The 15,000-nt window shown below is 40.4% G+C and overlaps 1 protein-coding gene across 4 annotated transcripts in view; it reads left to right on the forward strand.

The window, feature by feature from the left end:
- The first annotated feature begins 1,442 nt into the window (after positions 1-1,442).
- Positions 1,443-15,000, forward strand: part of mocs1 (molybdenum cofactor synthesis 1) — a 51,556-nt gene continuing 37,998 nt past the window's right edge. Inside the window, exons 1-3 of one of the 4 annotated variants that reach the window (XR_010461714.1) lie at positions 1,443-1,807; positions 6,641-6,776; positions 9,366-9,533. Coding sequence is in view for 3 of the 4 variants with exons in the window: in XM_065012889.1 (XP_064868961.1) it covers positions 1,589-1,807; positions 6,641-6,776; positions 9,366-9,533 (523 nt within the window). In the remaining variant the exon portion in view is untranslated. The remainder of the gene's footprint in view (positions 1,808-6,640; positions 6,777-9,365; positions 9,534-15,000) is intronic. The other 3 variants (XM_065012889.1, XM_065012888.1, XM_029641046.2) reach the window with 3 other exon arrangements.

Consider the following 15,000-nt stretch of genomic DNA (forward strand, 5'->3'; position numbering starts at 1 on the left):
CACGCCTTGGTCTCCACTCTCTCCCCGTTTGCCATCCTCCTATTTTTGTGGGCCACAGAAAACTTTCGTTGCCCCTCATCTCTTGGGAAATTCCCCTCCTTATCCTGATGTGGGCCAGCCTGCACTAACATATCACGTAAAGATCCATTCATATATTTTGGCCACTCACCGGGATCTTCTATGTTTTTAGTCTGGGAGTCGTATTTAGTAGCAGTACCACCACTGTCATCCGGGACAGGGATCGACGAATCTGAGTCTGGGTCTAAGATAGTAGGGTCTTCGCCGGCATTGTTTGGAGGTGTGGCTAGGACTGGCGTCGACCAGAGAGCTGTCATCATCGGTTGCTGCTAGAATCAGCGAACGGGGGGCTCGTCGTTCTTGGCTTGCCATTCTCCACACCGACTGATAGACATTGCTGCACGCTGAAAAATTTCACCAGCGAATTTCTTTGGTTTAGAGATTGTGCCTCTTTTCTCATAGTTTAAAAAAATATTCACTTCCTGATAGTTTTTGTCTCTTAGACATGGTAGCAAATTGTTTCAAATCTCTATACATTACTTTTAGCTAAAATGATATCCACTAGTAGTGGCTAGCTAACGTTAACAGGCTAGGTTAGGCTACTGCCTTTAATCACTAATTGTCTTCGTCACACACAAACATAAAAGAAATATACAATAATTGAATTGTCAGATTCATTTTTATTAATGTTTCACAATTAGATAATCCCATATAAAACACACACACATCACCATAGCTACCAAGGAAAGTGGGAGCGAACTTCAGGAGAATAAGGATTGGGGTGGGTGCGGGAACTGCATCACCCTATAGGACTCCCAATCACGGCCGGATGTGATACAGCCTGGATTTTAACCAGGGACTGTAATGACACCTCTTGCCCTGAGATGCAGCGCCTTAGACCACTGCGAGTGAAGCAGGAGGTGTAGTAGCTGATCAGGGGTGCCTGAGGGCAGAAGCCAATTGTCAAAATGTCGCCCCAAATTCAAGTGCCGCCATTATCTTGCATAATGGGAGGGCCGTCCCTGTGTGTGACAATCAAATATTTGCAGACTGGAGAAGTATGGTGTTGAAGAATATGTGAATGTAAAATGTTGCAACTGTGGTGGGGATCAAACTCCGGACTTCTGTACAGCAGATTTCACTCTGAAATGCCCAACCTCACAGGACTCTTCTGAGCCTGTGTAGGGACCTGATTAAAATCCGTTTTTTGTTGTTGTAGAAAAGCAGGATGATTGTGTTTAGTTAATACATTATTTGATAGTTTATATGATTTAAAAAAAGAACGTTTTACCCATATTATTTCCTTTTTGGAATCCTTATTATCCACCCGCACGGTGGCTGACAGAAAGCACATCCAAGTGTTGCGAACGCCATTATACCTAGAAGAAGAAGAACTACACTACCCAGAGGGTAGACGATTTAGACGATTGGCTGAAGCTGCCCACTCCCCCTTGAATGTGGTAACAGCAATCCCTAGACGTTATGTGAGGTTTCGATATGATTAACTTTCTTTGTTTGACACTTCTAGGACGATAAACAGATATTCCAAGAGTTAATATACATTTATAACATGGCTTTTCATGGTAGCAAGTGCTGCCGCTTTATAGTAGGCAGACATTACGATGTCAAGGCCCTGTCAACGCAGCGCGTGAAACTATTTGCACCAAGCTCAACACCGAAGTTGCGGCGGTGGTATTCCAGCGCAACACAAGAGGAAAACGAACTTGAACTCGTATCTCTTGCAAACTCAAGTGCAGCAGTCCCTGCAACAAAAATTGGGACGACACAGGTAAGAACGGCTAGCTATAAATAGTTTATAAACGCCGTGGCGTTTATGGGTTGCCATGGTTTATGACCTGTTCATATGCTATCTGGGAGGTCGCTGTCGGTAGGCTAGATCTCCAGGCGGCCCGAAGTTAGCCTTTCCGCCTGAAGCAATTCGGTTTACTTGAATGTAACCATAGCTGCCTGGTGGAGGCTACCACAGTGCTCTTTGACATAAAAGCCAGTTCCAAACACGTTCTAAGCAGTGTTTGGTAGGTTACTTTAAAATGTATTCCGTTACAGCCAGACTACTAGTCACCTGTCCAAAATTGTAATCAGTAAACGTAAGTTACCCTAACTCAGTCATGTAATTATTTTCCTCTTTAGAACAGTTTCCCAAACTCGGTGCATGCTTTTTTTTCTTCCCTAGCACTACACAGCTGATTCAAATAATCATCAAGCTTTGATCATTTGAATCAGCTGTGTGGTGTTAGGGGGGAAAACGAAATGTGCAGCCCTTGGGGTCCCGAGGATGGAGTTTGGGAAACGCTGCATTAGTTGAAGACAAAAATAAATATTGCCAATTGAAAGATATCTACAGTGCATTCCTATTTGCATTGACTCGAATCCCCGAGCTGACAAGGTACAAATCGGGCGTTCTGCGCCTGAACAAGGCCACTGTTACCTTGTAGGCTGTGATTGTAAATAAGACTTTGTTCTTAACTGACTTGCATAGTTAAATTAAGGCACCCCCGCACATTGATTCGGTACCCCCTGTATATAGCCTCATTATTGTTATTTTATTTTGTAACTTGAAAAAAATCTTTTTTTTACTGTATTGTTGGTTAAGGGTCTGTAAGTAAGCATTTCACGGTAGTGTCTACACTTGTCACATTCGCCAAATACAACAAAACATTTTATTTTGAAACAATTCAGACCCCTTAGCTTTATTCAAATTTGGTTAATCTATTAAATTGTTTTTCCCATTTTATCAATCTATACACAATACCCGATAATGACAAAGCAAAACAGGTTTTTAGAAATGTTTGCTAATCTATGAAAATATTACATTTACATAAGTCTTCAGCGATTACAGCCTGGAGTCTTCTTGGGCATGATGCTACAGGCCTGGCACAGCTGTATTTTGGGAGTTTCTCCCATTCTTCTGTGCAGATCCTCTCAAGCTCTCAGGTTGGATGTGGAGGGAGGGGGGTCTATGCACAGCTATTGTCAGGTCTGTCCAGAGATGTTCGATCGGGTTCAAGTCCGGGCTCTGGCTGGGGCACTCAAGGACTTGTCCCTGAAGCCTCTACTGTGTTGTCTTGGCTGTGTGCTTACGGTCATTGTCCTTTTGGAAGGTGAACCTTTGCCCCAGTCTGAGGTCCTGAGCACTCTGGAGCAGGTTTTCATTAAGAATCTCAATGTACTTTGGTCCGTTCATCTTTGCCTCGATCCTGGCAAGTGTCCCCAAACGCTGAATGTCCCCACAGAATGATGCTGCCTCCACCATGCTTCACCATAGGGATGGTGCTAAGTTTCCTCAAGACGTGACGCTTAGCATTCAGGTCAAATAGTTAAATCTTGGTTCCAGCAGACCTTAGAATCTTGTTTCTCATGGTCTGAGAGTCATTTAGGTGCCTTTTGGCAAACTCCAACGGGCTGTCATGTACTTTTTACTAAGGAGTGGCTTCCGTCTGGCCACTCTACCATTAAAGGCCTGATGGTTGTCCTTCTGGAATGTTCTCCCATCTCCACAGAAACTCTGGAGCTCTGTCAGAATGACCATCGGGTTCTTGGTCAAGTCCCCTCTCCCCCGATTGCTCAGTTTGGCCAGGCGGCCAGCTCTAGGAAGAGTCTTGGTGGTTCCAAACTTCATCCATTTAAGAATGATGGAAGTCACTGTGTTCTTTGGGACCTTCAATACTGCAGACATTTTTTTGTACCCTTCCCCAGATCTGTGCCTCGACACAATCCTGTCTTGGAGCTCTACGGAAAATTCCTTCGACCTCATGGCTTGGTTTTTGCTCTGACATGCACTGCCAACTGTGGGACCTTTATAGATGGGTGTGTGCCCGTCCAAATCATGTCCAATCAATTGAATTTACCTCAGGTGGATTCTAAGTTTTAGAAATATCTCAAGAATAATCAATGGAAACAGGATACACCTGAGCTCAATTTTTAGTCTCATAACAAGGTCTGAATACTTAGTTTTTGTCTATTTTTAATACATTAGCAAACATTTCTAAAGCTGTTTTTGCTTTGTCATTATGGGGTTTTGTGTGTAGATTGAGGAAACTTTTTTTATTTAATCATTTTTAGATTAAGGTTGTAACGTAACAAAATGTGGAAAAAGGGAAGTGGTCCGGAATGCTTATCTTCTCTGTTTTTAACTACAGAAACAATTTGAGAACATCTGAGATGGTGGGTTTCATGGTATGCTGAAATTACATGGCATGACCCTTCATTATTTTGAAGAATAGCCTATTTCTAGACTAGTTTTCGATATGAGTTGCAATAGTTTCCTTTACAATTATGCAATCTAGGTTTTCATTGACAGACACATCTCGAGAACATAGACAATCACCAGAGATGTTATACCTGAAACCCGTAGTCAGATTTTGGTGTTATTGCTATGTACTCCTGCACCTTTGCTGTTTTACTTCCATGTAAAGAACATAGGCCTTTTATGTTTTACCTAAGTCTACCAGATTGCCTTGAAACCTGTTATTCCATACAGATCTCTACACTTATGCTTATTTTTCCCCTATGAAAAATACACTACCATCAACTTGCCACTTGCTAGGTTGTCATTGTAAATAATTTGACCTGCCAGGTTAACTAAAGGTAAAAGAAACGGAACTGAGTAAAGGGATAGTTCACCCAAAATACACAGTCATTAGACAAGAAAAGACAGGTTGGTTTTGTTGACCCAATATCTAGACCAATCGACTGGTCTAAAGAACAGTCAATCAATATTTTTTTTTAGTCGGGGGCTACTAGGGCCATCCCGACAACCAAAAAATCAACTGTTCTTTAAAAGGTGTATTTTCCCCTATATAGACACACCCTATGTGTTTTAATAAAATCAACTAGCATATATATATATATATATATATATATGCTTTTAAATCCTTTACTGGACGTGTGCAAGTGCACACTTTGGAAGAAGGGTGGAGAATAATTTTGTCGCCTACTTGAGTATAACTCAAAATATCAGACTTAAGATATTTACCTGTATACAGTACCATTCAAAAGTTTGGACACACCTACTCATTCCAGGCTTTTTCTTTCTTTTTACTATTTTCTACATTGTAGAATAATAGTGAAGACTTCAAAACTATGAAATAACACATTTAGTAACCAAAAAAAAGTGTTAAACAAATCAAAATATATTTGAGATTCTTCAAAGTAGCCACCCTTTACCTTGACAGCTTTGCACACTCTTGGCATTCTCTCAACCAGCTTCATGAGGTAGTCACCTGGAATGCGTTTCAATTAACAGGTGTGCCTTGTTAAAAGTTATTTTGTGCAATTTCTCTCCTTCTAAATGCATTTGAGCCAATCAGTTGTGTTGTGACAAGGTAGGTGTGGTATATAGAAGATAGCCCTATTTGGTAAAAGACCAAGTCCATATTATGGCAAGAACAGCTCAAATAAGCAAAACTAAATGACAGTCCATCATTATTTTAAGACACAAAGGTCAGTCAATCCGGAAAATGTCAAGAACTTTGAAAGTCTCTTCAAGTGCAGTCGCAAAAACCATCAAGCTCTATGATGAAACTGGCTGTCATGAGGACCGCCACAGGAAAGGAAGTCCCAGAGTTACCTCTGCTGCAGAGGATAAGTTACAAGCCTCAAATTGCAGCCAACAAGTTCTCAGCATACTTCAAGACTGTTGGAAAAGCAATCCAGGTGAAGCTGGTTGAGAGAAAGAGAGTGTAAAGCTGTCATTAAGCAAAGGGTAGCTTGTTTGAAGAATCTCAAATATAACATATCTTGATTTAACACTTTTTTGGTCACTACACAATTCCATATGTGTTATTTCATATTTTTGATGTCTACACTTTTATTCTACATGTAGATAATAGTACAAATAAATAAAAACCATTGAATGAGTAGGCGCGTCCAAACTTATGACTGGTACTGTGTGTTTTAAATATATAAATGCATGCAAGGTTTGAAGTGATTGTTTTAGTCAAATATTATATCTGCTAAGGGCTTCTTGCGATCAATTTAGTCTACAAATTATTTGTAGTCATGTTCCTTCCTCCTGAGCATCTGCTGAATCTAGTTTGATCCCTGATGTAGGCTCACTAGCCCACCTGCACTGTCTCTGTAAGCTTTTGGCTAGAGCGCACGTGCTAAGCACAGAGTAGGCACATTTGCTATTTTACGCAAAAGTTTTGTCACAAAAACAGTGGAGTGGAGTTGAACTCGGTACGTTAAAACTTGACGAAAAATACATTTCTTGTGCACTGTCATCACGTACTGATTTTATCCAAAACAAGTCAGTTTGGTGGCAACAAACCACTGGTGAGAGAGTGCATATTTTTGAATATTCACATAAATCTGACGCCAATTGGATTGAAAATTAGCTACTGTATATAAGAATTTGTTTTTAATTGAGTTGCCCAGTTGATTTAAAAAAAGAAGCATATTTTTAGTATTTGTGGCCCATATCCAATTAATGTCAATATACCTGATATTAGCATTTTTTTGCATTTAAAAAATGATTGTCAAGCTCAATGAAGTCTACTTTAAGATTTGGACATGAAGCACAGAAAATGCTGGGTTAAGTAATTAATCCTCATAAGATGGTTGCTCACCGTTTATTTTGTCCTTTGTTGTGTATTTCCAGGAGCTGGCTGTACCAGTGGGCCAGAGGCAAAGGTTGAATGAGGAAGTTCTACCCTTCTCTGCCTTCCTGACAGACAACTTTGGCAGACAGCACAGCTACCTACGCATTTCCCTGACGGAGAAATGTAACCTTCGCTGTAAGCACCGTGATGAAGACTGCTTAAAGGCTATACAATCATTGTTTGTTTTTTTTATAGTTTTTTTTACAATTTATATAACACTTTAACTGAAAATGTTCCCTAATGATGTGATTCATCTGTCACTGTAGTGGCTAAATTGTCCAATATAATTGTCCCAATACAATTTACATCATAATCCTTTAGCCACAATGGAGGGTGGTGAAATGTAAGTCTTGATGCATACAAATCCAATGTCCAGAGTTTGATTCAAGTTGAAAACAATTTATTTGTCGTTCTTCAGGTTACAAAAATGTAAAGGAAAAATCAAACAAAACAAATTCCTTATATTCAAACTAAAGAAACTAATATCGTGGTCTGGTATGTTTAAGCATGGTCAAAAGACTGGCTGACATTCCAGTCACACCCAATGGGCCTTGGAGCCTGTAGGCTTTTTAACTGTGTTCCCCTTCAGCCTGTAGAGTGGGGTACACACACTTCACAGAAGATTAGTGGCAATCACACATACATACATTTATTATCAATTTGATAACTATCATTTTGTTCAGTAACATGACAGTTGTCAGCTAGGTAGGTTACATTCACACTCCCACACACTTTTACTAATTTGCTATTCTACTCTTATCATTGTCTGTCCTGATGCCAAGTCACTTTACCCTGCCTTCATGTGCATATCTACCTCAAATACCTCTGTATATTTGATCTGGTACAGGTGCTCCCTGTATATAGCTCAGTTCTTGTGCATTTTACTTGATTCCTCTTGTTAATGATCCTTTCAGGTCGAAGCAAGTGCCTAGTCTAGGAATACTTTTAAGAGTACTTTTGACATTCAACAATGGTTGCACTGTGAGGTAGTGGCAGTAGACATTTCCAAAGCCAATGCTTTGCAATTTCCAATTAGATATGAAGGATAAATTGTGAGGAATTATTTATGTCAAAAGGACCATCCCCATTAGTGATGTTAACCAATGAAATCTTATTAAAAACCCTCTTATTTGACTCCTGTTGAGTTTTTGCTTGTTCTTTTTGTTATTGTCGAGCTTTGTATCTCTTCTGCGCGAGAACTTTTGATGAGGTAGTTGTATAACGGCATTATCGGAGGGTCTGCTGTCCGGACCTCTGGCAGTCTCTATCGGGGTGCCACAGGGTTCAATTCTTGGACCAACTCTCTTCTCTGTATACATCAATGATGTCGCTCTTGCTGCTGGTGAGTCTCTGATCCACCTCTACGCAGACGACACCATTCTGTATACTTCTGGCCCTTTGGACACTGTGTTAACAACCCTCCAGGCAAGCTTCAATGCCATACAACTCCTTCCGTGGCCTCCAATTGCTCTTAAATACAAGTAAAACTAAATGCATGCTCTTCAACCGATCGCTGCCTGCACCTGCCCGCCTGTCCAACATCACTACTCTGGACGGCTCTGACTTAGAATACGTGGACAACTACAAATACCTAGGTGTCTGGTTAGACTGTAAACTCTCCTTCCAGACCCACATCAAACATCTCCAATCCAAAGTTAAATCTAGAATTTGCTTCCTATTTCGCAACAAAGCATCCTTCACTCATGCTGCCAAACATACCCTTGTAAAACTGACCATCCTACCAATCCTTGACTTCGGTGATGTCATTTACAAAACAGCCTCCAATACCCTACACAACAAATTGGATGTAGTCTATCACAGTGCAATCTGTTTTGTCACCAAAGCCCCATATACTACCCACCATTGCGACCTGTACGCTCTCGTTGGCCGGCCCTCGCTTCATACTCGTCGCCAAACCCACTGGCTCCATGTCATCTACAAGACCCTGCTAGGTAAAGTCCCCCCTTATCTCAGCTCGCTGATAACCATAGTATCACCCACCTGTAGCACGCGCTCCAGCAGGTATATCTCTCTGGTCACCCCCAAAACCAATTCTTTCTTTGGCCGCCTCTCCTTCCAGTTCTCTGCTGCCAATGACTGGAACGAACTACAAAAATCTCTGAAACTTGAAAGACTTATCTCCCTCACTAGCTTTAAGCACCAACTGTCAGAGCAGCTCACAGATTACTGCACATGTACATAGCCTAACTATAATTTAGCCCAAACAACTACCTCTTTCCCTACTGTATTTATTTTAATTACTTATTTATTTTGCTCCTTTGCACCCCATTATTTTTATTTCTACTTTGCACATTCTTCCACTGCAAATCTACCATTCCAGTGTTTTACTTGCTATATTGTATTTACTTTGCCACCATGGCCTTTTTTTTGCCTTTACCTCCCTTATCTCACCTCATTTGCGCACATCGTATATAGACTTGTTTATACTGTATTATTGACTGTATGTTTGTTTTACTCTGTGTAACTCTGTCGTTGTATGTGTCGAACTGCTTTGCTTTATCTTGGCCAGGTCGCAATTGTAAATGAGAACTTGTTCTCAACTTGTCTACCTGGTTAAATAAAGGTGAAATAAAATAAATAAATAAATAAAAATTACCAAGCTAGCTTGTACGTGGGGGATACTAGAGATGAGGTTTGGGTTATAAGGTATTGCCATTCATTTAGGTGCCAATAAATGTCTCCCTTGAATCTCTCCCCCTGCAGGTCAGTACTGTATGCCAGAAGAGGGGGTAAAGCTCACCCCTCGCGCTCAGCTCCTGTCTACTTCCGAGGTGCTGACTGTGGCCCAGCTGTTTGTACGAGAGGGTGTGGAGAAGATCCGCCTCACTGGGGGAGAACCTCTCATCCGACCAGACGTCCTGGACATCATCAGTGAGTGGGGCGTGGGTTGTGTGAACTGCCCTTTCGGTGTGTCTGGCGGGCTAAAACTAATGGCCCCTTTTATTTGGGTAGAAAGCAGATTCGCAAATGTGCCTGATTTAATATGCTAGTTTTTATCAAATTTATTAAAAGTTTACATCATAATGCTGCATTTCTCAGCTCATTCCCATGGGTAGCCAATGGGTATGCACATTGTTCCAGCCCAGCTCTAACAAACCTAATCAGCTAATTATCAAGTGTGTTAGCGCTGGGCTATAGCAAAAATGTGCACACCCTTAAGGATCCATATGAATAGTTTCAGAAACTGTAATGGTTTATCCTGGAGTCAATTAAATGGTGTACACCACCATGTTCAGTTGTAAACAAACCATATATATGACATATATTGACCAGGTGAAAGCTATGATCCCTTATTGATGTCACTTGTTAAATATACTTCAATCAGTGTAGATGAGACAGGTTAAATAAGGATTTTCAAGCCTTGAGTTGTCTAGGGCTGTCCCTGACTAAAAAAAATCTTTGTAGAACGAAGGTTGTCCGTTTTTAAAACGTGTGTTTTTACATATATTGACGACATGTGTTTTTAATAAAATCAGCTATATGCATTGAGCTTTTTTAAATATTTAAGCACACTGTTTGATGAAAGAAGACCCAATTGACTCGAGGGAGCCAGAGATCATGATAACCAGCAGAAAAAAAACAACCTGGGTCGACCATCCTCCTTACCGCTCCTGCTGGCTTTCGCAGATTCTGCCACAAGGAGAAGTTGGCAACCTTATGTGGAATGCCAATTTATCTTACCATTTTTACCGATCTGCATGCCAGTTAAGGTTTTCATATACACATTTTTGTGGAACATTTTCATTTAATTTATAATAATGTCTTCGTTTCTGAAAATCATTGTCATGTGGTTAATCAAGATTCTATCTAAATCTAAATTAAAATTCTTGGGCTGCGGTAATATTTTGTAAAAACAAATGTATATATATTTTTTACGAGAATAAATGCATTTTCTGAACACCCCACAACATTAAGTAGATATTAAGAAAACATATTTTCACCTCTGGCATTAAAGCCCTTTTTATTATTGTCAATTTTTGTCTGATATGGACACCATTTATATTCAACCCGTCACAGACAATATGGAAGTTGTCTGAATATGATTATAAAAGATACTTCCATTTAAATTTACCTAATGCTCATGTGTCCCCCCCCAAACCAATTCAATTATTGTACATACATTTTATATTTATATTTTATATTTATTTTTATTTTATATTTATTTATTTTTATAGGATAAAGTAATCCTTCTCACCCCCCCCCCCTTAAAAGATTTAGATGCACTATTGTAAAGTGGCTGTTCCACTGGATGTCTTAAGGTGAATGCACCAATTTGTAAGTCGCTCTGGATAAGAGCGTCTGCTAAATGACTTAAATGTAAATGTAATATTTACAATCTCAGAATTGTGCTATATTAAACCCTGAAAGAGACACATTCTGTGTCAGCGGGCTTATCATTTCAATAAAATGCTTTCAATTCAGAATTGTAACATAAATCTAATTTCTTGGGATTGTCCTTGACATGTCAGAATGAGCTCAGAACATTAAATTCATATTTATCTTTGCCATTTTAACAAATATTGTCATGTGACGGTTGAGACGAGGGGGACAGGGTTGAATACTGTAACAGGGTTGAAGAGACATCGTTTTCCATATAAGCTAGTTTACAATCAAAATCCCTGTAATATTTACCCCAAAATATTGCGTTTCATTGTATGCAACCATTTAATAAGGACATTCGATATATTTAGAATAATCTGTTTTTACTAACCAAACAAATTAAAACATCAGGCATTAGGTTAATTAATAACATTCAACAGGTTTCATCAGAAAAGTTCCAACGTGTCATCACGGGAATTGACCGTTGATTAACAAACACATTAACAAACATCTCTTGGCTTCCACGCATAGCCTACAAACCACTGATGCAGACCTTTGGAACATCTACATTTAAAAAAGTCTAAATCCATGTAATATAGCCTACACCATCACAATGAATCCATTATTTTAGACATGTCTAAAGAAACAAACATGATTTGAAGAAAATGTAGTATATTTCAGAAGAACAGTATAGCATACTCTGAGTTGTCCTTATGTTAGGCCCTGATCTGGCTATGCCATATGGCTGTGGGCTACGCTAGTTAGTTTAACAGACAAGATTTGCTTAGAATTCTGTGGCATTATTTTATAGTATGAAGAATACAATTGAACTATAGCTGAATAAAATAGAAAGGATACTTTCTCCAAACGATTTGAGGGAGGGCGCACATGCGGCTATTCTGTGTTGAGCAGTTAACAAAGTAACCGGTACTCCTATATGCTTAATTTAGGATTATTTATGTAACTTTCGTTATAAATGTTGGGCAATATGTTTTGCTTTTTAATACATTCTAAGGCTGCATGATGCAACTCTAATGATGATTTGAAAAAAGTTGCATGAAAGGCATGAGCTCTACTTTGTTTTTCACGTGGGCTGTAGACTTCATCAGTCTCATTGACCATTTACCAAGCACTTGATAATACCCAGCCACATCCCCTATGTATGGCCATAATCCTCTTCAAAAAATCCATGCGTTTCACAAGCTACTAGTGAAGACAGACACATCAGGGACGCAACTGCTCACGTCCTTATCCAATTCCGAGGTGCTAATTGAAGATATTGAAAGTACTGTCCACATTTACTTTTTGTCAGCCAACAAGATGAGTAGGCCTAACAAACAGCAAAAGCAATAGCCTATGTCAATCTACTCTCCCCCATAGTACAGAAGTTGACCTATTCTGTGTGAGAAATAAATATTCCAAACATAATTCTTGACAGTTGTTGCGCTAGATCCCAGATTAATACAACCACTAGCATCAAAAAACCTGTTTTAAGCAATGACCCTGACGCAACGGATGAGAACGTCTAGCTTAAAATGTTGATAGCCTAATAGTTTATCACATTATAAGCACAGCAATGTGCACACGGCAGTAGGCTATAAGCACGAATGTACCATTAGCAGGAAAACACCATTCTCTAGTACCAACAAATGCGATTTATGCATGTTATAAAGGTTAATTTATGGTGAAAATGATCTTCCCCAAGCTTGAAACACACGTGCTGTGTATGTATGCCAGTTAGTCTCTACACCCATTTTAAAGCAGACATTTTAAGAAGTTATTTGGCCACTTTATTTGTGATTCAAACCATATAATAATGTATATAGGCCTATGGGCTAGGGTCAGAGGGCCGGAACGTAATAAAAAAATAAAAAAATTTGGACTGCTAATCGCAAGAAGCCCAAAGAGAGATTTGACTAAAAACATTTGACTAAAAACATAATTTCAAAACGTGATAACATTTGTGGACATTGCCCTGCGTAGGGTGCCGTCTTTCAGATGGGACATTAAAACGGGTGTTGTGGCTTCCCGGGTGGCGGGTGGCGCAGTCTCTGTGCCACCCGGCCACCAGTCTCTGTGCCACCCAGACTGGGTTCGCGCCCAGGCTCTGTTGTAACTGGCCGCGACCGGGAGGTCTGTGGGGCGACGCACAATTGGCATAGCGTCGTCCGGATTAGGGAGGGATTGGCCGGTAGGGATATCCTTGTCTCATCGCGCACCAGCGACTCCTGTGGCGGGCCGGGCGCAGTGCACGCTAACCAAGGTTGCCAGGCGTACGGTGTCTCCTCCGACACATTGGTGCGGCTGGCTTCCCGGGTTGGATGCGCGCTGTGTTAAGAAGCATTGCGGCTTGGTTGGGTATCGGAGGACGCATGACTTTCAACCTTCGTCTCTCCCGAGCCCGTACGGGAGTTGTAGCGATGAGACAAGATAGTAGCTACTAACAATTGGAAACCATGAAATTGGGGAGAAAGAAGGGGGTCAAAATTTTGGGGAAAAAAGAAAACGGGTGTCTTAACTCTCTTTGGTAATTCAAAACCCCGTGGCACTTATTGTAAGAGTAAGGGTGTTCACCCTGGTGTCATGGCTAAATTCCCAACCTGGCCACATTCCATCATGGCCACCTAATTATCCCCCCTCATTCCTAAATGTTGTGTGTGTGTATATATATATATATATCACTCCTCATAGCTGATGTGTGGTGAGTTCTGGCACACAAGTATGTTCCCTGTGCATCACTGAGGTGGGGGCGGCAGGTCGCCTAGTGGTTAGAGCGTTGGGTCAGTAACCGAAAGGTTGCTGGATTGAATCCCCAAGCTGACAAGGTAAAAATCTGTCTTTCTGCCCCTGAGCAAGGCTGTTAGCCCACTGTTCCCCGGGCGCCGAAGACGTGGATGTCGATTATGGCAGCGCCCTGCACCTCTCTGATTCAGAGGAGTTGGGTTAAATGCGGAAGACCCATTTCAGTTGAATGCATTCAGTTGTACAATTGACTAGTCATTTATCCCCCTTTCCTTACACATTTATGGTGGATGGGGTGAGTTTCCCCCTACTTTGTAAAGTGCTTTGAGTACCTCAGTTAGTAGAAAAGTGCTATATAAATCCAATCAATTATTATTTGTATACGATCACATGGTGTTAGATTCTAATTACCAGAGTAAGAACTCGGACACTATGAAAGCTTAAACCAAGTTTATTCTTCTCAAAGGATCGAACAGCTTAATCGACAGACATATTCACACAGGCACTGATATTTAAACCTTTCTCTTTTGCTGAGTCTCCTACACATCTGAACAAACATTGTATCTTTATTGCTAGGCAGGATAAGTGATACAGGACATAAACTTTTCTTTCTTTCTAAAAGTAACCTGACCTCGACCCCCTTCATCACTGGCTCTCTCCCCTTATCAATGCCTGCCATGTGATCGCTTTCCCTACATTCCACCATAGCCCGTGGGTTATGGAGCCCCTCAGGTCTCTATTATAACTAATGATTAATAACATTTAAAGTTCAGAAATCCAAACCCATCAGTGGTACAGATTTCCAAACATAAATAGATTATTAAACAACTAATTGACCAACATCGGTTCAATTACTTGACTTCCATTTAATTTGTTTTTTTTTGTGAGCCCAACGCCCCGTTTCTCTAGAGCAGTGGTCACCAACATTAACTTAATAAAAACAGTTCTGTAGGAATGAGGTTTGTACAGTAAGCCTAATACATTATCACATCATATTGGCAATACAGTGGCTTGCAAAAGTATTCACCCCCCTTGGCATTTTTCCATTTTGTTGCCTTACAACCTGGAATTAAAATGGATTTTTGTGGGGTTTGTATCATTTGATTTACACAACATGCCTACCACTTTGAAGATGCAAAATATTTTTTCTTGTGTATCAAAGACATAAAAACAGAAAACATGAGCGTGCAGAACTATTCACCCCCCCAAAGTCAATACTTTGTAGAGCCACCTTCTTGCATCAATTACAGCTGCAAGTATCTTGGGGTATGTCTCT

Source organism: Oncorhynchus nerka, linkage group LG28 (genome assembly GCF_034236695.1).
Source record: "Oncorhynchus nerka isolate Pitt River linkage group LG28, Oner_Uvic_2.0, whole genome shotgun sequence".
In the NCBI taxonomy this organism is placed as follows: domain Eukaryota; kingdom Metazoa; phylum Chordata; class Actinopteri; order Salmoniformes; family Salmonidae; genus Oncorhynchus; species Oncorhynchus nerka.